At 36.2% G+C, this 23,828-nt stretch overlaps 3 protein-coding genes and 1 long non-coding RNA gene across 6 annotated transcripts; 2 read left to right on the top strand and 2 right to left on the bottom strand.

The window, feature by feature from the left end:
• Positions 1-1,439: 1,439 nt before the first annotated feature.
• On the bottom strand, positions 1,440-6,956 carry LOC111789079 (ubiquitin carboxyl-terminal hydrolase 24-like). The gene is made up of 7 exons (XM_023669724.1): positions 6,576-6,956; positions 5,520-6,188; positions 5,192-5,376; positions 4,090-4,337; positions 2,605-2,750; positions 2,014-2,190; positions 1,440-1,898 (listed from the first exon to the last, which is right to left on the bottom strand). Exons 1-7 carry the CDS (start codon positions 6,588-6,590, stop codon positions 1,710-1,712), a joined length of 1,629 nt encoding a protein of 542 aa, XP_023525492.1. The 5' UTR covers positions 6,591-6,956; the 3' UTR covers positions 1,440-1,709.
• A 2,093-nt stretch (positions 6,957-9,049) lies between these two features.
• On the top strand, positions 9,050-12,648 carry LOC111789060 (pentatricopeptide repeat-containing protein At3g12770). The gene is made up of 2 exons (XM_023669703.1): positions 9,050-9,489; positions 10,361-12,648. Exons 1-2 carry the CDS (start codon positions 9,392-9,394, stop codon positions 12,336-12,338), a joined length of 2,076 nt encoding a protein of 691 aa, XP_023525471.1. The 5' UTR covers positions 9,050-9,391; the 3' UTR covers positions 12,339-12,648.
• Positions 12,649-13,770: 1,122 nt separating this feature from the next.
• LOC111789098 lies at positions 13,771-17,354 on the bottom strand. 3 transcript variants are annotated; one of them, XR_002814265.1, is made up of 3 exons: positions 17,220-17,354; positions 16,869-16,937; positions 13,771-14,083 (listed from the first exon to the last, which is right to left on the bottom strand). It is a non-coding gene; the product is annotated as an uncharacterized LOC111789098 (long non-coding RNA). The 3 variants fall into 3 exon arrangements; XR_002814264.1 differs by having other exon boundaries at positions 16,733-16,937; positions 17,220-17,311; XR_002814262.1 differs by lacking the exon at positions 13,771-14,083 and having other exon boundaries at positions 16,629-16,937; positions 17,220-17,311.
• A 518-nt stretch (positions 17,355-17,872) lies between these two features.
• LOC111789088 (cytokinin dehydrogenase 6-like) lies at positions 17,873-20,236 on the top strand. Its single transcript, XM_023669736.1, has 5 exons — positions 17,873-18,569; positions 18,707-18,834; positions 18,900-19,163; positions 19,263-19,525; positions 19,618-20,236. The coding sequence occupies exons 1-5, from the start codon at positions 17,897-17,899 to the stop codon at positions 19,937-19,939; spliced, it is 1,650 nt and encodes a 549-aa protein (XP_023525504.1). The 5' UTR covers positions 17,873-17,896; the 3' UTR covers positions 19,940-20,236.
• Positions 20,237-23,828: the final 3,592 nt, after the last annotated feature.

The raw sequence follows: 23,828 nt of genomic DNA on the forward strand, positions 1-23,828 counted from the left end.
AAAAAAAAAAAAAAAAAAAAAACATTAATCAATGATTGAGATAATAGTATTTTTAAAATACACGTAATTGTCGATTCATTTAAATATTATTAAATATAATCATATAAATAATTGTAATAAAAAAAATGTTGGTGTGGGCTATCTAACCTCGGTGTTTTATTCACTAAATTACGTTCTAATGGAGCTTTAACAATTATCAATTAGCCTAATTGTGTATTAATTGAATTAAATATTATACAGTTTGATAGTTTATCGACTTTTTGACTAATTAAATGAATTAAATATCATTTTGGTCTGTGTATTTCATTTTAGTTCATGTATTTTTAATAATACTTAAAATTGGTCATTATTATTAGTTTATCATTAACGTTTCTGGAGAGAAAATTAGTCTCGTATTATTATTTAACTATTTTGATTATAAAAAAAATTGACGACTAAAATTGAATATTATATCATATAATAAATAAATAAATACATTAATTTTCATGACTATATTGACTTGGTTTCAAGACTAGTCTTGTTGTTGGAAGTCAAAATTATGAATCTCCCCTTTCTCATTGAAATGTGAAAGCTTTGAAATATTGAAATTAANTTTTTTTTTTTTTTTTTTTTTTTTTTTTTTTTTTTTTTTTTATCAACTTTTTCCAAACTCAGATTTACAATTAATGTAATAAAGTCAAAGAAAATGACTATTCTTTTTCGTTTTCATTATATTTTGAGATTTTGTTGAAGTTGTAGCAAACACATTAATGATGCTAACAAAAGCATTTATTAAAATAATTTAATATTTTTTATGAGAATATTCATTGATATTAATGCTTAATCAATATATTCTTAAGTTCCACCATAGAGTTTAGATCAAGATATCAATAGTATGAGGATTGTCATATGTATGCTCGACTTTGGTTGCTAGTGCTATAGGTAGGAGTATATTATGGCAAGATCAGTCACCGAGACAAACCAACTCTCCTCCAAGAAGAATTGTGCTATGCCCTCTTTGGTCTTTATAGATGGAAGGAGCTACCGGGTGATCCCTAGGTTGCAACACGTGCCGCTGCCACCATTTCTAGAACACCAATGTCTCACCTGCACAAGTGGCACATTCAACATAGCGTTCAAATTCATGTACCTGCCTTCGAGCCTGCTGCAATTAGCCAACCTTTCAACGACAAAAGGATTAGATGTCCCCCTATAGAAGAATAATATCGTTGATTATTACGTTCAATCTAGAGCGTTGTTATTATAACATAGTTCGTAAGTATGAAAAGACTTGGAAGTGTTCCAATATGAAATGTTTGCAACTTTGCAACTAGGCTTGACCTCTATTTTCCCTTTACAGCATATCCAACTCTTATCTTCTTTTAAAAAAGGGTCTAAAAGGGATGTGACAATTTAATGTTCATACATAGGATTATAAATAAAAAATAATTTAAAATAAATAATGAAAAGAAGGGAAGTTACTATTTCAATCCTTTATTCGCAAAATATAATATTCTTAAAAATTATATAATGCCAGTAAATACCATAACGCCTCGGAACAAAACTAATACTATAACGCTTTAAAATTCTTGTATAATTGAACCAGATCGTCATTCTCACTGCAGCAGATCATCCACACATTATCAACAGCTCAAAGCCTCACAAGCAGCAGAAGGGTTTTTCTATGTTGATATCAGATCCAGAAAGGACTCTGCGTCCACATCGATACCTTAAACTCGTTTATAGAAGAGAACGTAAGCCCTGTCATGCAACACATGATTCTTCCCGATTGTCGTGACAGATGCATCGTCGTATCGCAGCCATTGATCGTTATGGTATCGAACATCTGCTGTGTAATGTCCCTTTGAGGACTCTCTTCCATGATGGGTTATGGTGGCAATAAGTTCATACTTCCTGCCCTGAAAAGATTGCAACCAAGAGAAACAATTAGCGAACACTAACGGACACGTTATAGGGCGTGATCTTGCCTGTTCTACTTTTGGTATCGAAAGACTGGGAAGTAAGAGACAATACCTCTGTGGATGAGGAGATGAGAAGGTTGTGGTTTAAAACCAACTCAAGGGGGAAATGCACAGGCTTATTCAACTTGGTACTTCCATGGCTTCCATAGCCAAAACGCTTCAAATGTAATATCATTATTTTCGACTGTTTCTGTATCTTCATAGATTTGCGAGCAGTCACAACACCAGCCTGGAGAACATATATCTCATTTTTAGAAACATAGGAAAATTGAAGGTAAGTTTAGGGTATGTTTGAAAGTGATTTTGAAATTATTAAAATCACTTCCGCCATGTTCAAAATTACTTCGAAACATGTCTTAATCTTTGATTTAAAAGCTTTTAAAGGCAATATTAATACTATTAAAAATAGGTTTTGAACAATTAAAAGCATGATCAAACATACCCTTGGTTAAGGGTGTCTGCACATAATACACACCCATCAAAAACTTGGATAGAATGCTAACATTTGCTTACTTTTACAACATAATACAAACATTTCAAGGGGCAGAAAAAGTAAAAGAAAGAATGCAATTGCATTGAGAATCATGCATGCGGGAGAACAAAGCAAGAGGATTTTATAGATACGTGCAATACAAAAGTATACCTTCCCAGCAGCTGATGGCCGGTATCCTTCAAGAGTTTCTGGTGCAGAAAATAAACGCAGAGCATCCTCAATTGTGCGAACAGCTTCAGGGTAAATATCAAGATGCAGCGACAGAAATGGCTGACCAGTACCAGAAGGCTTATTTCCTGCCCAATCCCAAGCAAAAATTGGATCAGAGGTATCGAAATCAAGAAAAAGCAAGTGAATATATAAACAGCAATAAATCATTCGGGTTCTAAAAACGGTAAGCAAAAAAGATATCAACTCATTGAATTATAGAGGGGTATCACGAGTAAAAAACATAAGATCAAAACAATAAATACGTTGGTATGGATTTGTATTGGAGAATTGCCTATCCATGCAGTTTAGTTATGCTAAACAATTGTGTCAATTAAAGACGTAAGTACGAGATATTACACAAATTGATGTTGATTCATGACCACAGAGGATGATACAAAATGAATCCAACTTTGACCAGTCATAATTGTGCAGACTAAAAATCAGTCAAATATAAGTAACAGACTAGAAATGGAATTTTTTAAAATGAAAATGTGCTGTCCAGCAAATCAACGAACCAAGTGAATGGAAAATAATCAATGCAACCAATAGAGAAAAACTAGTTGCAAGAATTCAAGGGATAACAAATCAATTGCTAAGAAGCACAATAATTCCAGAAGACATTAGCTAAATTCTAAATGGAAATTACCTTCAATATTCCATTCACATTAAAAGAACAAAACNAGAAAATAAACGCAGAGCATCCTCAATTGTGCGAACAGCTTCAGGGTAAATATCAAGATGCAGCGACAGAAATGGCTGACCAGTACCAGAAGGCTTATTTCCTGCCCAATCCCAAGCAAAAATTGGATCAGAGGTATCGAAATCAAGAAAAAGCAAGTGAATATATAAACAGCAATAAATCATTCGGGTTCTAAAAACGGTAAGCAAAAAAGATATCAACTCATTGAATTATAGAGGGGTATCACGAGTAAAAAACATAAGATCAAAACAATAAATACGTTGGTATGGATTTGTATTGGAGAATTGCCTATCCATGCAGTTTAGTTATGCTAAACAATTGTGTCAATTAAAGACGTAAGTACGAGATATTACACAAATTGATGTTGATTCATGACCACAGAGGATGATACAAAATGAATCCAACTTTGACCAGTCATAATTGTGCAGACTAAAAATCAGTCAAATATAAGTAACAGACTAGAAATGGAATTTTTTAAAATGAAAATGTGCTGTCCAGCAAATCAACGAACCAAGTGAATGGAAAATAATCAATGCAACCAATAGAGAAAAACTAGTTGCAAGAATTCAAGGGATAACAAATCAATTGCTAAGAAGCACAATAATTCCAGAAGACATTAGCTAAATTCTAAATGGAAATTACCTTCAATATTCCATTCACATTAAAAGAACAAAACAAAACCAGACCAAAAAACCATGACCGTATGACATGTGTCCATATACTACCTCTTGCCGTCACCATGCTCGTCAGTTGCCCCCCAAAGATTTCACTAAACTCTGAAGGAACAAAACTCTGTGTTCTCATCACTGCAGATTTGTTCTTCCGCACAACTGTCTCCCATTCATCATCTTCTGCAGAAGCAACTACAAGATATTTATCCCCATTGGTAGTTGAAGACATTCCATCAAGCTTCAGCAATTCAGCATGCATCCGATCCATGACAAAACTTAAAAATTCTTGTGCGTCTTCCTGTCTGGATGAGCAAAATAACAGGAATTTAAGAATCATGAATCAAGCGTAGAGAATATTTTAGAGGCGATCATTGCTTCTAAAAATTATGATAGACATCTCGTTGGGTGGTGTAAGTCTTCTTTTTTATTGAACCTCTAATAAATATTCCCTCAAGTCTTCTTCTAAATCATTGTAAAATCGTTGATAAGGCCGAACAAAAAAAGTAAACAACTTTTATCAAAATACCTATATTATGAAAAAAGTATAAATAAGTTCGATAGAATGCTATAACTAACTTACAACTTTTATCAAAATACCTATATTATGAAAAAAGTATAAATAAGTTCGATAGAATGCTAGAACTAACTTACAATTTTTTTAATCTTTTTCCCCCTTTCCATCTCCAATCTCTATTCACCAAACAAAATAATGCTAACCCCTTAGCAGTATAGAAAATAAACCACTTAGCACTAATGTGGGTTAAGCATTTCAAAACAAATGATAATGAAAAAATTAGTTATCCATAGAAAACCTAACAAAAACATATCAAATACAAAGCGTCGCATATCAATAAATGTTTAGAAACTTAATATGGACCTCATGTGGAAAGAAGTCAACAAAGTAATACAAAGATAATCATAACTCACAGTCATGCTTCTCGCAAAAGATAAAGATCACCAAAATTAAGTACATGTGCAAGGTGCAGAGAATTAAGGTCATATGAAAGATATCTGTGTAATTCCCAGTGCTTGATATTCATCCTACTCTCTAATATTTTCAATTCACCACTGTATCAATGGCTACTTTAAAGCAAACCAAACCAAAGGTAAGAGATGAGCATTGAAATGAAAATATATTGGCAGAACATCCACAAACCTTGGACGTCCCAAGATACCACTGGGCAGATCTGGACTAAAATTTTTAAGAACACCATCAAACATGAGAGGGCTAAAAGGCTTCCCAACATCAAGAGCAGCCATATCCCTGTTCAGTACACTTGAACTGGGTACTTCAAAGGCAGATATGAACTCTACAAACGCAGTTAGTGTAGGATAACCCGCCTGAAAAACACATCTCAAGTCAGAAATTCACCAAAATTAGTAGAAACATCAGTCATCAATCATATTACTACAAATCTATTTGTTTTGTATTTTTCCTCATATCACAGAAACAAAGACCGGAATATAATAGGAAGGGCAAGGACCTTGGGGATTTCACGATTCTTCAAATTTCTCAAGAGATCAACAAAAGAAGAACAGGATAAAAGAGCCTGCAGAGTTGAGTTCAGAAAGCATAAATTCCCTGGGTTAATTAAACCTCGAGGTAGTAGCTTAGTGGAAGAAGTGACAGAAACAACGGATGCCCTTCTGAAATTTTCTTTGGGAACAATTTCTTGCAAGTCATCAATGCTACCATTTTTTTGGCTGTCTTCTACTAACAGTCTTGAAAATTGATTTATAGAATTATTCTGCCTATTTGATTCACATACTGAAGAAGAGACAATGTCGTCTATTTTCGTTTCTGTCGCCCCATTAGTACAACAGGAGCTTTGATTTAGGTGGTGAGTACTTCCATTCTCTTTTGGCACTCCCGATGCCGGGGGAGTGCGATTTTTTCTCCTTTGGACAGTTTTCAGATCAATAGCATCCTTAGCAGCTAAATCAAGGGGCCCCAAATTTACGGATGCTGTTGTAGAACCAGAAGGTCCTTTCAGTTCACTGTCAAGGGAACTACCCGACGATTTTCCATCTGTAAGATTCAGAGAATCAAATTGCATATTTACATTGTTGACCAGGTTTCCGGGATTCACATTCGATTGAGGTTGCATCGATGCAATGGTTTCATCTTCAGTGAAAGACCCAAACAATAGAACCTAATAAAAAAGAGACCATAAGTCCAAAGATCACTAACACACAAATGCATAAACCCTAAACAAATACAATGAAATTATTTAAACCTATTCATCAAAAAAGTATAACCCCACTCATAAAATTTTGTCCTAGGCGATTCAGTGTCATGCAATCGAACCAAAAACGAAACTGATACGTAATAATAAATTGAGAAAGTATGAACATACGAAAAACTCATCTGCACTTTATTTCTTTAACAAGATGGCATTTAGCCAAATGAATAAACTTGTCGAAACATTTGCACGCCCTTCTTATCAAAGAAAACCATCAACTTACTCTACAAAATTTCAACTCAAAAACCAACAAGGACTTACAAAACCAATAAAATTAAATAAACAAACAAATCATACCTTAAAATCGCCCATATCTGAAACTGGATTCAAATTGCAAGGCAAAAAGCCTGAGATCAAAACAGGGGTTTTTACTATAGAGAAGGAGAAAGGGAAGCAGGCATATAGGGGAGGAACCGGAGTGGAAGGCTAGGGTTTTAGAAGACCCTGAAGGATGAGGAGAAGATAAAAGCAAACCACCGACTGAAGACATGAAAAGAGAAGAAACTGATAAGTGGGTGAAGAGAGAGAGCGTTTGATAATGGAACCCTCTCTATGGCCCTCCTCGCCGACCAAAACCACAGCACAGGGCATCGACTGCGCGCCTTCAAGACGATGAAGAAGAAGATGATGAACGGAATTTCGTCCCCCAATCCGTTTTTAGGGCTTTGAAAGTAAATTTGGCAATCTGGAACCCTAGAGATATTTATAGTAATTGTAAATCTTTAATTTAACTTTTACTTTTTACTTTTTACTTTTTTTTCTTTAATCTAGAATTAAATGTTCAAAAACACATTTAAATATAATTATCTATACGACATTATAAAAAATAATTAGAATCTAATTACAATATTTATATATAAGTTAGAATCTTCATAATAATTATTAGCTAATTAATATTTAATTACTTTGAATTAATTTTTATGTTAAATGGATTATAATTATAATTTGTTCCCATACAGACTCGAACCATTGCCAAGGAGAGAAATTCTACCCTCGGCCACTTTACACTCAAGGGTCAATCTCCATTTGATTCGAGAAAACCTTTACACACCTCCGTTACCCTTTTGAGAATCGACGCCCCATAAAAACTATTTATTCGAGATGTCTCTTGGCTTAGAAATTTTGATACAATGATAGATGTCTCTTGTCTCATGATTGTACGAACCTATGTATGAATAAAATTAAATGTCGGAGAGTTTCTTTGTTTTTCTTATACGAAATACTTCGTTCTTGTCTTCAATCGACGTGGGATCCCATGAGTAGATTTGTCGAGTTGCAAAGCTAGGTGAGATGAACACGGATAGATATCAAAGTGTCCAAACTTGTGCAAGGAATTAGACAGTGATATACACAATTAATCAAACATTTCTACCAACAAAGCTTGGCAGGTCACTTGATTGAATGCAGAAACACCCATAGAACAGCCACAACAACAGCAAAACGATTCATGGAGTATTGAAGTTGATCCTAACAGTACAGAATTTACCCCAAAACAGAACCCAGTAGACAGAGACAGTGCAGTGAAGAATTGAACTTGGATCCGATTACTAAATCAAACATGGGCTGAATTAACAGGTTTGAAAAGCGGCTCCGGCGGTGGCGGAGGATGGGCGAGACCGCTACCGGGAGGCGGCGCCGGCACCCCAAAGACCTGGGCATTAGTCCGAATGTCCTGTCTCCCTTTAGCTCTGCCTAGGAAGTAACAGCCAAAACCAAGCAAGAAGCAGAAGAGAATCAACGGCAGGGAGATGACCACCACCATACCCATCTCTGAATCACAGGCGAAGAAGAAGGATTTGGGTGTCAAAATATATACAGAGAAAAGGGGAAGAAGAAGAAGAAGAAGAAGAAGAAGAAGAAGAAGAAGGATCTGAGCTTGGTCAGAGTTTGATATGTTTATATCCTTGAATTTGATCCAACGGTCGGCTTGTCTTTGAAGCTTCAACGGTCACTTTTTCAGACAGAGACAGCCATTCAAATGACAGCTAAATAAATGCTTTCTTTCTTTCTTTCTTATCTTAAAGCTTCTTATTCCTTCTCTTTGTTCAATCATTTCATCCTCACTTCCAGAATCTTCCTCTGCACCTTTATTTAAGCTAACTCAAACATTAAAAATTACGTGCGAGTAGAAATCTACGTAAATTAAGCTAAGTCTCAAGATGGGTCTCGTGCTAAAGACGAAAAAGTTCTAATTTGTATGCGTTTTGGGGAAGAATGCTTGCAACGCTCATTTGAGATGTTATAGTACAACGTATAGATGCTTGTGTATGTACGTGAATTAGCTTGATTAACTATAGTTTGAGCGTCTAAATGTTAGTGAAGTGTCTCAATGTTGAAACCTTGAGAAATTTTGACTTGGACACCGTCTTCTCTTTCACTTGGTGATGATATTTGGTGATAAGGATGAAGCCCCTATTAATTATAGACCTTCATTCCGAGTTGTGGAACTAAGTTCTTTCGTTTTAAGTGAGCTAGACAAAAATACCAGATTAACCCAATATTATTGAAAATACCGTTAAAGCTACGAGCTAATAAACCAATTTGAACACTGCTCTACTGGAATTAGNAAAAAAAAAAAAAAAAAAAAAAAAAAAAAAAAAAAAAAAAACTGGATTTAAGAAGCTAGAGCTTAGTGGAAGGATGAATTACTCATACTATTATTGATATTTTTATTTTGAAAGTTTGAGATATTTTTGAATGTTTTTATAATTAATTATATATATATATATAAATAGTTTAACCTAATTGATTCATGGAGGAAGGAGGTGAAAGATGAATTTGATCCCATATAAATTATTTGAAATTATAATTACCAAACCAAAATTAGGGGAACAAAAAAGAATGTTAATTCGAAGACGAATTGGGATTGAATTGTTTTTCAGTGGGTTACAAGAAACAGAACAGTTTTCTTTCGAATCGTAAGCACGATGGCGATTCTCCTCAGTTTCAACAATTATGGGGTCCATCTTCGCCGGCCGCCGCCATATCCCCTCCGTCTCTCAAGCTGCTGCAATCGTACAGCTTCGTCGGTACTTGCTTCTCCGGAGAACTTCATCAGCAGGAAGATAGGGATTTGACGGAGCTGGCCTTTGCAGCTCCTCGGACTTCCAGCCATGTCTTTGCATTCATTTTCGCTCTCTCTCTCCTTGTCGTCGCTATCTACAGCTCTCTCAAAGGCGGCGGCAACCTCACAGGAGGCTTTATTGAGGAGGTATTTCACTTTCAGTTTCTATTTTCAAGGCCATTTTCTGTGATTGGAAGTATCAGCGTTTGTGGTTTGAATTCGCTCGCCTAGCTTTGGCTCGTGTTTAGGTTATAGAGAAAGGGTAATATATATTGAATATTAGTTATCTTATTAGCTTCGTTGGATTGAGATTTTCAGCTAACTTTATACCATTTTAGGTTAGAAATCAGCTGTATATTTAGTATTTTTAGTAGATGACCATCTTGTGATTTCATATATGACTTCGAAACACTGTTTTGGTGAGATTCCACGTTGATTGGGGAGGAGAACGAAACATTTCTTTTATAAGGATGTGGAAACCTCTCCATGCGTTTTAAAAACTTTGAGGGTAAGCCCAAATAGGACAATATCTACTAGTGGTGAGCTTGAGCCGTTACAAATGGTATTAGAGCCAAATACCGGACGGTGTGTCAGCAAACACGTTGGGCCTCGAGGGGTGGATTGAGGGGTCTCACATTGATTGGAGAAGGAAACGAGTGCCAGCAAGGATGCTGGGCCTCGAAGGGGGTGGATTCTGAGATCCCACATCGATTGGGGAGGAAAACAAAACATTCTTTATCAAGGTGTTGAAACCTCTCCCTAACAGGCGTTTTAAAAACCTTGAGGAGAAGTCCGAAAGGAAAATCCTAAAGAGAACAATATTTGCTAGCGATGGGTTTGGGCCGTTACAGTTTTTCTAGAGCTATTGCCTTCAACAATAGTGGTATAGCTCGTTTGTATCAGAAATTTTTACCCTGTCATCGTGTTTCCAAACCCCACATGAATGATGACGATCTTCACTTCAACTTCAATTCCCTCGTCTTCTTTTTGCACTTCTAAGCTGTAACTCATCCTGTAGGAAGCATTTGGATCAATTATACGTCCAGTTAACTGTGTCTGGGCTATACAAGTGTGGTTTCTTGGTTATCAAATTTATCAATGCATGTTTGCATCTCAGAGATGTTAACTACGCACATAAGGTTTTTCGTGAAGTCTTAGAACCAGATATCTTGTTGTGGAATGGCATCATAAAGGGCTACACTCAGAACAATATTTTTGCTGGTGCTATCAGAATGTATAAGGATATGCAAGTGTCAGGGGTGAACCCAGATTGCTTCACATTTTTGTATGTGCTTAAAGCGTGCAGTGGAATGTCGGTCGAAGGAATAGGTAAACAGATGCATAGCCAGACGTTTAAATATGGCCTTGGATCAAATGTGTTTGTGCAGAACAGTCTTGTGTCAATGTATGCTAGATTTGGCCAAACCTCATCTGCTAGGCTCGTCTTTGATAAGTTACATAATAGAACTGTTGTTTCGTGGACGTCCATCATTTCTGGGTATGTTCAAAATGGCGATCCCGTGGACGCGTTGAGAGTTTTCAAAGATATGAGGCGAAGTACTGTGAAACTTGATTGGATTGTCCTTGTTAGTGTTGTGACAGCCTACACAGACATGGAGGATTTGGGGCAAGGAAAAGCCATTCATAGCTTAGTGACTAAATTAGGTCTAGAATTCGAACCCGACATAGTGGTCTCGCTCACTAACATGTATGCTAAATGTGGACGGGTGGAAGTTGCTAGATTTTTCTTTAATCAGATGGAAAAACCAAATTTACTTTTGTGGAATGCTATGATTTCTGGTTATGCAAAAAATGGATATGGTGAAGAAGCAATCGAGCTATTCCGTAAGATGATTTCAAAGAATATCGGGGTCGATTCTGTTACTGTGAGGTCTGCTATTCTAGCCGTTGCCCAAGCGGGGTCTCTTGAACTAGCAAGATGGTTGGATGGTTATATCTCTAAGAGTGAGTACCGAGATGATGTTTTTGTGAACACAGCCCTTATAGATATGCATGCAAAATGTGGAAGCATATGTTTTGCTCGTAGTGTTTTCGATAGAATGGTCGATAAAGACGTTGTCTTATGGAGTGCTATGATTATGGGGTATGGATTACACGGTCATGGACAAGAAGCCATCGACCTTTACAACAGAATGAAGCAATCAGGAGTTCGTCCGAACGACGTTACTTTTGTTGGCCTTCTCACAGCATGTAAAAACTCGGGTCTTGTAAAAGAGGGATGGGAGCTTTTCCACCAGATGCGAGACTACGGGATTGAACCGCATCACCAGCATTACTCTTGCGTGGTCGATCTTCTGGGACGTGCAGGCTATTTGAATCGAGCTTATGATTTTATTATGAGCATGCCCATTAAACCTGGAGTTAGTGTTTGGGGGGCACTTTTAAGTGGATGTAAGATCCATCGTCAAGTGAGGTTGGGAGAGATAGCTGCAGAACAGCTTTTCTTATTAGATCCATATAATACAGGTCATTATGTACAACTCTCAAACTTATATGCTTCTGCCCATTTATGGAACCACGTGGGGAACGTTCGATTAATGATGACACAGAAAGGATTGAACAAGGACCTCGGACATAGTTCGATTGAGATCAATGGAAATCTCGAAACGTTCCATGTTGGAGATAGATCACATCCGAGATCGAAGGAAATCTTTGAAGAACTTGATAGATTGGAGAGGAGATTAAAGGCAGCTGGTTATGTTGCTCATATGGAATCTGTTCTACATGACTTGAATGATGAGGAGATTGAGGAAACTCTTTGTAACCATAGTGAGAGGTTAGCAGTTGCTTATGGCATCATCAGTACTGCTCCTGGAACTACACTTAGAATAACGAAAAATCTCCGTGCATGCGTTAATTGTCATTCGGCGATAAAGCTAATATCGAAGCTTGTCGATAGGGAAATAATTGTTCGAGATGCGAAACGCTTTCATCATTTCAAAGATGGAGTTTGTTCGTGCGGAGATTTTTGGTGAAGCTTGGTTAGTATTCTTTACTTACATCAACCTTACACGTAATGAATTTGCTGATTTTCTTTTGGCCTATACTAACCATCATTGATTCTGATGTGAAATTGAAGAAAGTCCAATTTTTCTGTGAAATGGTAACCAATCCATTGCCCCTTCATGTGCCTTTTTTTCAATGTTCAAGTTTGATCTATTATAATTTTCTGTTTGAGATGCTTCCGAACATTCTATTTTAGTTATATTGGAGAAAAACATGTCAAACTTCTGTTATGCATTTTAATAAGAATTCTACGTGGCATCACATGAATTTATGTGATAATTTTTCTTGAAGTTAATGATTATAAATCAATAAAGATGGTTGAAGTTAATTGATTCACTCGCGAAGTTTAGGATTTAGAACGATAGAACTCTGTGGTGATTTAGAACGATAGAACTCTTAAAGTTTAGGATTTAGATTGATAGAACTCTGTGGTGGTGCCTAACGGCGCCCTAACCTAGATCTCAAAAAGGGCCCTAACCTAGATCCCACAAAGGGCCCTAACCTAGATCCCACAAAGGGTTTTGGTCAATTAAGACAACAGACCAGTGGTTATGGAAGTTGAAATTTGCTAAAAAGTGTGTAACAACTCACCTACCGAATCAACTAGCTCAAAAAATGGATGGTCTCGCGATCTATACCCGACTCTTTGTACAAATTAGTTTATCAATCTATTGAGCCATCCAACCATCTATCTTTTGATTTTACAATAACATAAGAAGTAGTCTCTCTAAACTTTTCTTAAATTTTTGGTTTGCAAGAATTAATGTCATTATTTCTTTAAATTTAATCACAAGTTTTACAATTTACAACCTCTTAGTATTAAAAATCATCCAGCGAAATAAGTTGCAAACAACTTTTCAAGTTCTTAAAATCTTAAAAGTGGAAGGTGGTGGGATTGTCAACATTTAGCAATGGCTAATGGATACTCATTGACCAATTGAGATTGAATGGCTCACAACATGAAAGCTGGTGTTGGGTAATATGATTGAACTCTTCCAAAGATTCAAAGGGAAAATAATGGGTTTAGTTAATGATGAAGAAGATTGTGGTTTTGTGGTTAAAGGAGCTGCAACTCAAACACTGTTCACTGAAATTTCAAGTGTTCAAAACCACTATGTCCTAATCAAAGCGTAGACTAAGTCAATATCAACCACTCACCACCTCTATATTCATCACATGCTTTCCATTAGGGTTTAAACTTTTATTATGGTTTGCCTCTGCTCCTAACTTTCTTTTTCTTTTGTTATTATTGTTTTCTGTACACTTTTCTAGAGTCCACATTATTTATTAACCTCTAGAGAGTTAGGCTTTTGAAATTTAAACCATTTACTTTAGTGGTTAAATCATAGGGAACAAAAAAAGAAAACAAAACATGTTAAGAAATGTTGAACTCTAAAAACATGTTTTTAAGCTTCGATTTCTAAGCAACCATATTTATCTATATTGGCTGTTAAGAACGTGAAACTCACTTATTTTCCCCCACAGTTAATTCAATCCAAAAGGCACGAAGAAGATCTTCAAACACGAGATCCTATAGACTCCCATTAGAGCAAGCAACATTGAATAAGTCTGTGTCAAACTCACAACTCTACAATTGGATCCACACCTACCCAATTCATTAAATAAGCAGGCACATGGCGTTACCTGAAGAAGCAAGTTTAATGTGGTTGAATACACCACTTAGATGCAGGCAGAGGGGAACTGACTTTTTGACCTGAAAAGAAGAGTTCAAATGATTCAGATCACACCATTAGATTAAGATATTCAAAACAAAGCACATTCTCCATGAACAAGCCTTTGGATTGGACTCATGCATAAGTGACATTTTTCCCAATCACTTTTCTTTCTATTTGGACAACTTATTTGCTTTCAAACTTAGTTACCCATTCAAACTTGCAAGACCCATTAGACAAGACATAAGAGGTGAGCAGATGAAGACGACATCTCACCAATCAACAATTTCATGGTCCATATAAAATATATCTAAAAGAAATTCAAGTAAAAGAAGAAATCAAGGGCTATCAAGGGCTACATTTTATTTTCACGGATGTAATAAAATAATTCTTAGATATTAACTTTAACATTTCTCCGATGAACAGGCATCTACGATATCTATACATCATATCAAGTTGTTAATTTCTCACATGACAATTGACTTTGAATAAGAAGAGCCTGTGGTAACTCGTTCACTTGAAAGAACTTTTCACATCAAACCCCACAAAAACACTTCTAAAAAACAACTACAAGCACAAAATCCATTCCAAATTCTATACTACAATTTGAAGAGTTGATGAAAAGAGTACATACAACTCCTTTCTTGTCATAAAGAAACACTGTGATTAGAACAGCCATTAATTTGGCCTACTTCAGCTTGTTTACGCAAAGGACCACACTTGTGAAAGCTAAGTTCCATCCCATTTTAAATTTTCTACCACTTCGTTTTAAAATCGAACACAGACATAAAAAAGCAAAAAGTAAAGGCAAACTCTCTCATAATTAGATGCATGCATTTATTAGTTGACAGTTCAGCAAACTTAGCTATCAGAAAGATTGAATCAAGATCCAAAATGGATGTTTCAAAAACAAAACAAGTACTGGTCTTGACTAGAAATGGTAGGGATTTTAGTGCACAAAAAGATGGGGGAAAAAAAGGACGGATCAACAACGCATGCATTTAGCTAAGCTAATCTTAGTTCACATTTCTTTTCTGCATTCTGTTTCATTGTTTGAAGGGTCAGTTTCAAATAATTATGCGTCTAAATGTTGAATGAACGGTAAGTGTTGAAAGGCAAAAAATGTGCATGATTATGATCAAAGAACCTAGTTTTGTTTAAAATGGATTCATATTCCTGGGTGCGGTGGGGCAACTAAAAAATCCAAACTTCTTGAGTGCTACCTAGCTAGGCACACCAAAGTGAGATCTTGCAGATCAGAAAAACAACAGTCGGTCGTGAACTTGGACAAAAAACATGATAACAATTTGCCACAACTTTGTCCACATGATCCAGAGAAGGAGAAGAACAAATGTTTAAAGCTGGAAACAAAACATAATCATAATTTGTCAACTAACAAAGGAATATATAAATATATTAGTCAGATAATGGGAGACAGTTCATTTCCCAGCCTCCCCTAAAATGCATATTTCACCAACTTTCGGGAAGTAATTATAATTGTTCAGTAGAATAAATAAACAAAACGACAAAGATAATGGGAATGATTGTAACAAAAATGAACAGAGTACTGTAATTGCATATTTGGCAAGTGACATGAAATAAAGTCATTGTAACTATGCTCAACAATCATTTTTGTAGAATGCCTACGTGTGGTTTCTTGGCTTTGACGATAATGCTAAATTTTACATTGCTTTTGTTGGCATTGCCCTCCAGATTTCCTCCAATATTTTACAATCAAAAGAAGGCTTAGACAAAAATGATTAGGAAGAGATTCTTTAGTCCTTAGATTTTTCGGCTATAAAGAAGATAAAAAAACAAACGATCACTGAAGAGGAATATTATCAAAAGTGGGGATAGGGAACATGATAAGGATTCACATTTCATAAAGTTTGTCCAACCAATCCTTCTTCTAATCCCATTACAACACAGGTGGCAACCCTCGTCCCAAGCTGTGATGTCCCACATCGGTTGGGGAGGAGAACAAAACACCTTTTATAAGGGTGTGGAAACCTTTTCCTAACAGACGCATTTTAAAGCCTTGAGGGGAAACCCGAAAGGGAAAGTCCGAAGAGGACAATATCTGCTAGCGGTAGACCTGGGCTGTTACACAGCTAATCTACTCGTCGTCATCGACAAGCAAGCGATAATTTCTCGACTTCTTTCCTTACCCTTCTTCATTTCCTTCTTTAACCATACAATTCTGGGTTCTATTCCTATAAGGTCCACCTAAGATTTTATGTTAAGGCAATGTTGAAGTGATTGGATTTAAGAACTTTACACAGCTGAAAGAGAATCCTGCAGTCCCCAAGAGCAGGCAATTGATGGACAGGAGATGCCCCATGATGTAACTTAATTCGTCGGTGTTAAAGTGGGGATGGAGGATAGGGGTAGAGCTCCAACACAATGAAGAGTCCACTAAGCTAAAGAGCCAAAAATGGATTAATTTATTGGTGGTCGGTCTCCTTCTAGAAAACATGCAATCATCATTTCGGTTTTTCACCACAAATGGGCGGATGAAGTCTGGAATTCACACTACAAACTTAATATTTTGATAAAAAAGCAAGAGATTGCAATATCCATACCCAATTATCACAATCTTAATTTTATAATCACAAAGGGGAGGGCTTTGCCTCTGAAGAGGAGCAGATCTCAAACGCAGTTTTCAAAATGATTTTGCATATAAAACTTACAGGTCATTTTCATCCCAACAAGCCCAAACCTCTGACAACCTTAAATAGCTTCACTTTTGTAACGCCACAAGTCAAAATATAAGTTGAGGGCATGATAGATGTTGTCAGCACAATGAAAAATCTAGGAGGTACTCACTCAGGAGGACGAACCATTAGGCAAATTTTGATTGGATCCCAAAACTTTGCCTATTTCCATTGAAGAATGCTGCAGGACACAGTTATAGGAAAGAAAGAAAAAAAAACGGCATCAGAGTACAATATTTAGTGTGCCACATGATGTAGATATTGACTAATTTTCCTGTATTTCATTTTCTTGAGAGAGCCAGAGTTGAATTGGTATGTAGCATAAAGGAAAGAAGGGAAAGATGTAAACTTCTGATTGGTTGTCACAAACAAATTGCAACAAAAAGGAAGGAATGCAATAATTGCCACTGAGATTGTATTTTAATGGTAAATAACAATGTAAACAAGATCGAATCTTTCAAACCTGTGGAAGTGGATAGGTGTAAGAGTGGTGTTGAGTTCCACCAAGAAGGTGTCAGCCCCATGTTCGCTCTCCTTTCCCCTTGCTTAACCCGTAAGAGTGGCCCCGACACAATCCCCATCATATCTCTTCTCCCTAAAAAGCATGCAGGCAGTTAAATATCACGTGTATGATGGACCCTCTGGTGACCCTCTGATCCTTCTGTCTTCGTCTCCAATGAATCAACATGGGCCACTCTCCTCTGACTGAATCTGAAACTAGATACGCAATGTTAAATTCCGACAATAATAGGATTCAAGGATTAGAGTAGCCTCATCATTAATGTCAGTGAGACACAAGCATATGCATTACCAGTCAGAGAAAAGGCAGAGGAATACGTTCTCCGGCCAAGGCCTTGCCTTGCCTTTTTTTCCTTTTCTAAAAATGGGAAACAATCCTTAACAAGGTTAATGAGAACCTGTTTGTCTTTCGTGGGAAAAGCTTAACTGTTTAAAAAAGTGCAAAGATTTCTCCCAACTCTTCCCTAAGTAGGCAGTCTTCATACGTATTCTCCTAACTGAAGTCTAGTTGACTCGGCCACTATCATCTTAACCTCCCTTTAAAACCACCTCCAATTCAGCCTTTTCTAGGCCCTCCTACACCTCCTCTGCCTTTTTCTCCTCTTTAGAAATAACAAAAACATGTTACCAATCCTTTCTTCTTTAACTTCAGAGACTTGTAGCCAGAGAAAATTACGATACCCACCAGTTAGTTTCCTCAAACAAACCAACATGCTTTCCATCCGAAGCTTCATGATTTTGTTCCTGAGCTGTATTGCTGTTAGGATGAATCTATGCTTCACAGGCATCCCTTTTTCGCTAAGAATGCTTTACATCAACGGCCATTTTGAATTTGACAAAGTGGAATTTGCTGCAAGAGATTTTGGTAATAGATATCAATACTACCCTGCAGCAATACTGCATCCATCATCGGTTTCTGATATCGCCATGACAATAAAGCATATTTGGAAGATGGGACCTGGTTCAGAGCTCACAGTTGCAGCTAGAGGCCATGGCCACTCACTTCATGGCCAAGCACAGGCCCACCAAGGAGTCGTGATTAACATGGAATCACTCCAGGGCCCTCAAATGCAGGTTGTTCATACCAAAAGCTTCACATACATCGATGTTTCTGGAGGGGAGTTATGGATAAATATCCTGCAGGAGAGCTTGAAATATGGACTAACACCAAAATCATGGACAGACTACCTACATCTAACGGTTGGGGGTACTTTATCCAATGCAGGGATCAGTGGACAGGCATTTCGACATGGCCCTCAGATCAGCAACGTTCATCAGCTGGAGGTTGTAACAGGTTCGTTGCCATATACATTATACTATACATATATAAAAGTAATGTGATAGGAAATCCATGCAAGGTAAATGGCGAACGCCATTTCCTGGATGCTATATTGTTATGGTAACTGACAAATGGAGTGAAACTGACTTCAGGAAAAGGGGACGTGGTAAACTGCTCAAAGGAACAGAACAGTGACCTCTTTTACAGTGTTCTTGGAGGGTTAGGCCAATTTGGAATTATCACACGGGCAAAAATTCTACTTGAACCAGCGCCAACAATGGTAAGATTAGTGGTCTAAAGTAACTATGAAGGGCTGTTCTAACCCAATTCTTCTATCCTTGACAGGTAAAATGGATAAGAGTATTGTACTTTGACTTCACAACATTTACCAGAGAGCAGGAGCTGTTAATATCTGAAGAAAATACATTCGATTATATTGAAGGATTCGTGATAATAAACAGAACTGGTCTTCTAAATAATTGGAGATCATCATTCGATCCACAAGACCCTGTTCAAGCAAGCCAGTTCAAGTCTGAAGGAAAAATTCTTTACTGCCTAGAATTGGCAAAGTACTTTCACCACAACAAGGACAACAACAATGTCGATCAGGTGAAGTATCCATACTAAATAAATCTATGTGAAAAATGTGAAAAATGTGAAAAATGTGAAAATAAATGGCAGCTACATGAACATGCTTTTACCATGCAGGAAGTCAAGCGGTTGTTGTCTCGGTTGAGTTATATCCCATCAACGCTTTTCATATCAGAAGTTACATATGTGGAATTCCTGGACAGAGTTCAAGTATCAGCCGTGAAATTACAGTCAAAAGGGTTGTGGGAAGTCCCACACCCATGGCTGAATCTCCTAATCCCAAAAAGCAAAATAAAAGAATTTGCAGAAGGGGTTTTTGGCAATATCCTGAAGGAAACAAGCAACGGCCCTGTCCTAATCTACCCGGTTAACAAATCAAAGTAATTAATGATCTAACAAGTTAAATGTTCTTGCAATATGCATTATATTATATTATATTATACTGATTCTATTAATTATTACTGAGTTTCAGGTGGGACAATAGAACATCCGTAGTTATTCCAGAGGAGGATATTTTCTACCTGGTTGCATTTCTAACCTCTGCAGTTCCCTGTTCTAGAGGAAACGACAGCTTAGAATACATCTTAACACAAAACACGAGAATTCTGGAATTCTGTAAAACAGCCAATCTAGGAGCGAAACAATATTTGCCACATTACACTACAAGGAAAGAATGGCAGGCCCATTTTGGGCCAATGTGGGAAACATATGTAGAGAGAAAAATGGCTTATGACCCGTTGGCAATACTTGCTCCAGGTCAAAGAATATTCAAAAAGGCTAAACCCTTGTCATGATGCCTCCCACACTTGAACTGTAGATGTACAAGTATATTCTGCGCCTTTTCTCCTTAGAGTATAGGTTATAACAAGGTAACTGCAGAATGATTCAAATTTGATTAAAGAAGGTGTCAAATAAAATACGGATTTATCAAGTAAATTTGGGAAGGGGTGAGAAACAATGAAGGACAGTAGATGTAGATATCAATTGTGTAGTGTAATACAGCATTACATATATGATAAATCCAGGAAAAGACTGTGTCCTCATCATTTTTTATAAGATATTGATAGTTCAGAGGCAGTAATTTTTGTTTACCTAAGGCATCTCTGCATCTACATATTCATAGCTTCAACTGAACTCAAAAGTTTCCATACTTATACCAACTGGTTGTCATGAGTAATGAACTTCAGAAGTTTCACTATAAATCTAAAATTTATAAGCATTTTTAGTCTTATTCAATTAATTCTCTGCATTTCCGACGGCGGCGACTTAAACCGAAGCACTAAACCCAACATGACACAGACTCGCGCCATATACTTAAACCAATTATCTGCTGCTGCATTGAGGGTTAATTTCTCTATATACTTGACCCAACATGAAGATGTTTTTAAAATATTCTTTTTCCATTTTAATCTCTCAAAGAATGGCCTTAACAGTCACCAATTTCTCTTGAAGAATTGAGAAACAAAATGTTTACAAACAACCAACTGAAAACCAAGTAGAGAAGCACATCATCCTCATTCACCCGAGTTTGATAAAACAAGAGTTCTAACACCGATTGGAGAAAAAAGAAATTAACAGTCATATGATCCGATATCATCATCCTTCAAAGTTTAAAAAAGAATGCACTAGCCAAGGGAAGAACTAATCTATCTTTTGTTATATATATATTTTCACTTCTTGGGCCTTCTACATCCTTCTAAGCCCACAAGAAAATGAAATAATGATAAGGACCTGAAGGCTTAATGCTTCGCTTTGGTTGGAATGACATTCAAAATCTTAGATGAAAATATTAAGGAGCTTTGGTAGGTAGCATTAATGCTTCGCTTTTCTATCTTTTGACATCTTTTGGTACATTGGTAGAGAATCACATAGGTTCGTGGTGGGGTCCTACAACATTTTCCCCCCATTTCATGTGCAATCCTTTGCATACTTTTCAATGTAATCCTACAACAAAAAATAACCCCATGGTTGCCCAAGCTTTGGATTCAATTAGGTTGTTGAGATCTCAATTTTATAAAAATATTATTTTTTAAGTACAATAAATGTAAGGATATAGATTTCAACTTCTAACCTTAAAAAAGAGTACCTCTCAAAATTTCTCTAATTTGCTCTTCATTCTCATGTGTCTAAAAACCTCTAGAAAGTAAAAAGAACTCACCAATAGCGATTCCAGTACAAAAAGGTATTAACGTTACGTCAATTGGTATTAGAGCCTCAGAATATACTTGGGTTTAGTGGCTACTAATACCAGAAAAAAGGACGAAAAAAAAAAAAAGCAGGCTTAAGTAAGCCAGCATACCTGTTCCCTCCCTCCAGGGTACTTATTTCTATCTTTCTCCAATTTTGAGTCATACTGTGAGATCTTGCATGACTAAACCTTTTTTATAAGGTTGTGGAAATCTATCTCGAGGAGACGTGGCTCGATTTAAAAACTTTGAGAGGAAGCCTGAGAAGCCCGAAAGGAAAAGTCCAAAGAAGACAATATATGTTACTGGTAAACTTGAAATGTGAAAATCTTTCTCGAGGAGACGTGGCTCGATTTAAAAACTTTGAGAAGAAGCCTGAGAAGCTCAAAAGGAAAAGTCCAAAGAAGACAATATATGTTAGTGGTAAACTTAAAATGTGGAAATCTTTCTCGAGGAGACGTGGCTCGATTTAAAAACTTTGAGAGGAAGCCTGAGAAGCTCAAAAGGAAAAGTCCAAAGAAGAGACTAAGTTCCAAAGGTGGGTGCCGGGGTGGATATGAGGTGGTGTACCAGCAAGAACGTCACACATCGATTGGAGGAGGGAACGAGTGTCAATAAAGATGCTGGCCCTGAAAGGAGTGGATTGTGAGATCCCGCATGGATTGGGATGTTCTAGTAGAACAGAAAACCTCACCCCGGTTCCTACTAAATGTCATATAGAAAGCAGTTCCATTCAATTCTGTTTTAAACAGTAAAGAAGTAATTACAGAGAAACACGCTCTGTTTATAAATAACAAACTTACATCTCTTTTCCACTCATCTTTGTTTTACAGGAAACTCATATGCTCCAAGTAGGTCAGAATTGCGTTAATCGGGTAGTGAATGCGGGCTCAATTTCAATTTCAATTTCAATAACTCAAAGACAAAGTTATATAATTGAATAGAATAGCAAAAAACATCACCAACAAATTCAATCAATTATACATCGTTTCATTTTCAAAAGTTTCTGTAATCAAGCATCATCAACTCAACATAAAACTCTTAGAACTTTGATCGTTAAAATTCAACGATCACAAAAGGATCGATGACTGAATCTTATTCAGAATTAATGGAAAAGAGGCAAATGTAAAATTTCTTTCAAGGATTGGCAAAAGAGAAAGAAAAGAAAGAGAAGACCTGCCGTCGCGTCGCGTCGCGTCGCCAATGAAGGCTTCCGAAGAACTCTACACTCCGATTCGGAGACCCTTGCAGGAAATAGGAATTCGCGGGAGAGAGGCCTCTTCACAGTCTATTAATAGGTTACACGTGTCAAAATACCCCTTTTTTAAGCATTTAAATTTGAGTTTTAGTTTTAAACTTTTTCGATCTAATTCTAAATATAATAAAAATATTATCTTATACGTTGAATAAATTATATAACGAAATTAATTATTAAAAAAAAAAAGGAATAGACCTTTTTTTTATTTGAAAATATTTTTTTTAGATTTTTTTTTTTAATTTTAAAATATTTTTGAATCAAAAGTACTCACAGAAGTCCTCCAAAAGATTAGATTATTTATGTTAAATCTGTTAGAGAGAGAAACGAAATATTCTTTACAATAACATGGAAACATCTTCTTATTGGACACATTTTAAAACTGTGAGACTGACGGCGATACGTAACCGACCAAAATAAACAATATCTACTAGCAGTGGACTTAAAGTATTATAGATGATATTAAAACAGTGTGCCAATAAGGACGTTGAGGCTTGAAGGAGAGTGAATTATGAGATCCAATATTGGTTGATTGGAAAGGGAAATGAGATTAATTACAGGAATCTCTTTCTAGGTTAGCGAGAGGGAGCGGGCTTTCCTATAGTAGTCCTGCTGCAGCCTCTAACTTTTTTTTTACCCGTAAGAGCAGTACGTACTAGGCCAAAGCGAACAATATCTTACTAGTAGTGGGTTTAGGATGTTACAATTTCTCATTCATAATCTTATTCTCGTCGTAATCCTTGGAAGCTATAAAAATTTGATTTTTCCATCAAATGATTTAACTTTAGTGATAAAGTTTGCACCTAAAATTCAAACTTTGCTTAAAATTTATATTTCTACTTTATCATTATTTCATTTTCTTTTTAAACATCAAAGTCTTATTTCACCTCTTTTGCACCGATATACCACACAACTTGTCTCCTTTAGAATGTCTCGATGGATGAGTTTGTTGAATAATAATTTCTAAGTTGGTTTCTGACATTCTGTTATCTATTTTATATCGTCGAATGAAAATCAATGTCTCAAATTTGATACGACAGGTTAAATATAAATTTTCTCCCTTACTAAAAAATAAAACAACATTTAGTTATTAAAGTAATAAATTATAATTGAATTTTGATTTCAACCCATCCCTTTTAATTATAAATAATTTAAAAGTTAATATGGTATGATTTTTGTATATATTTTAAAATTTGAAAAATATATAAATAAAATAATAATAATAAAAAGAAATGAATTTAT

The sequence above is a fragment of the Cucurbita pepo genome, chromosome LG01, assembly GCF_002806865.2.
Source record: "Cucurbita pepo subsp. pepo cultivar mu-cu-16 chromosome LG01, ASM280686v2, whole genome shotgun sequence".
In the NCBI taxonomy this organism is placed as follows: Eukaryota; Viridiplantae; Streptophyta; class Magnoliopsida; order Cucurbitales; family Cucurbitaceae; genus Cucurbita; species Cucurbita pepo.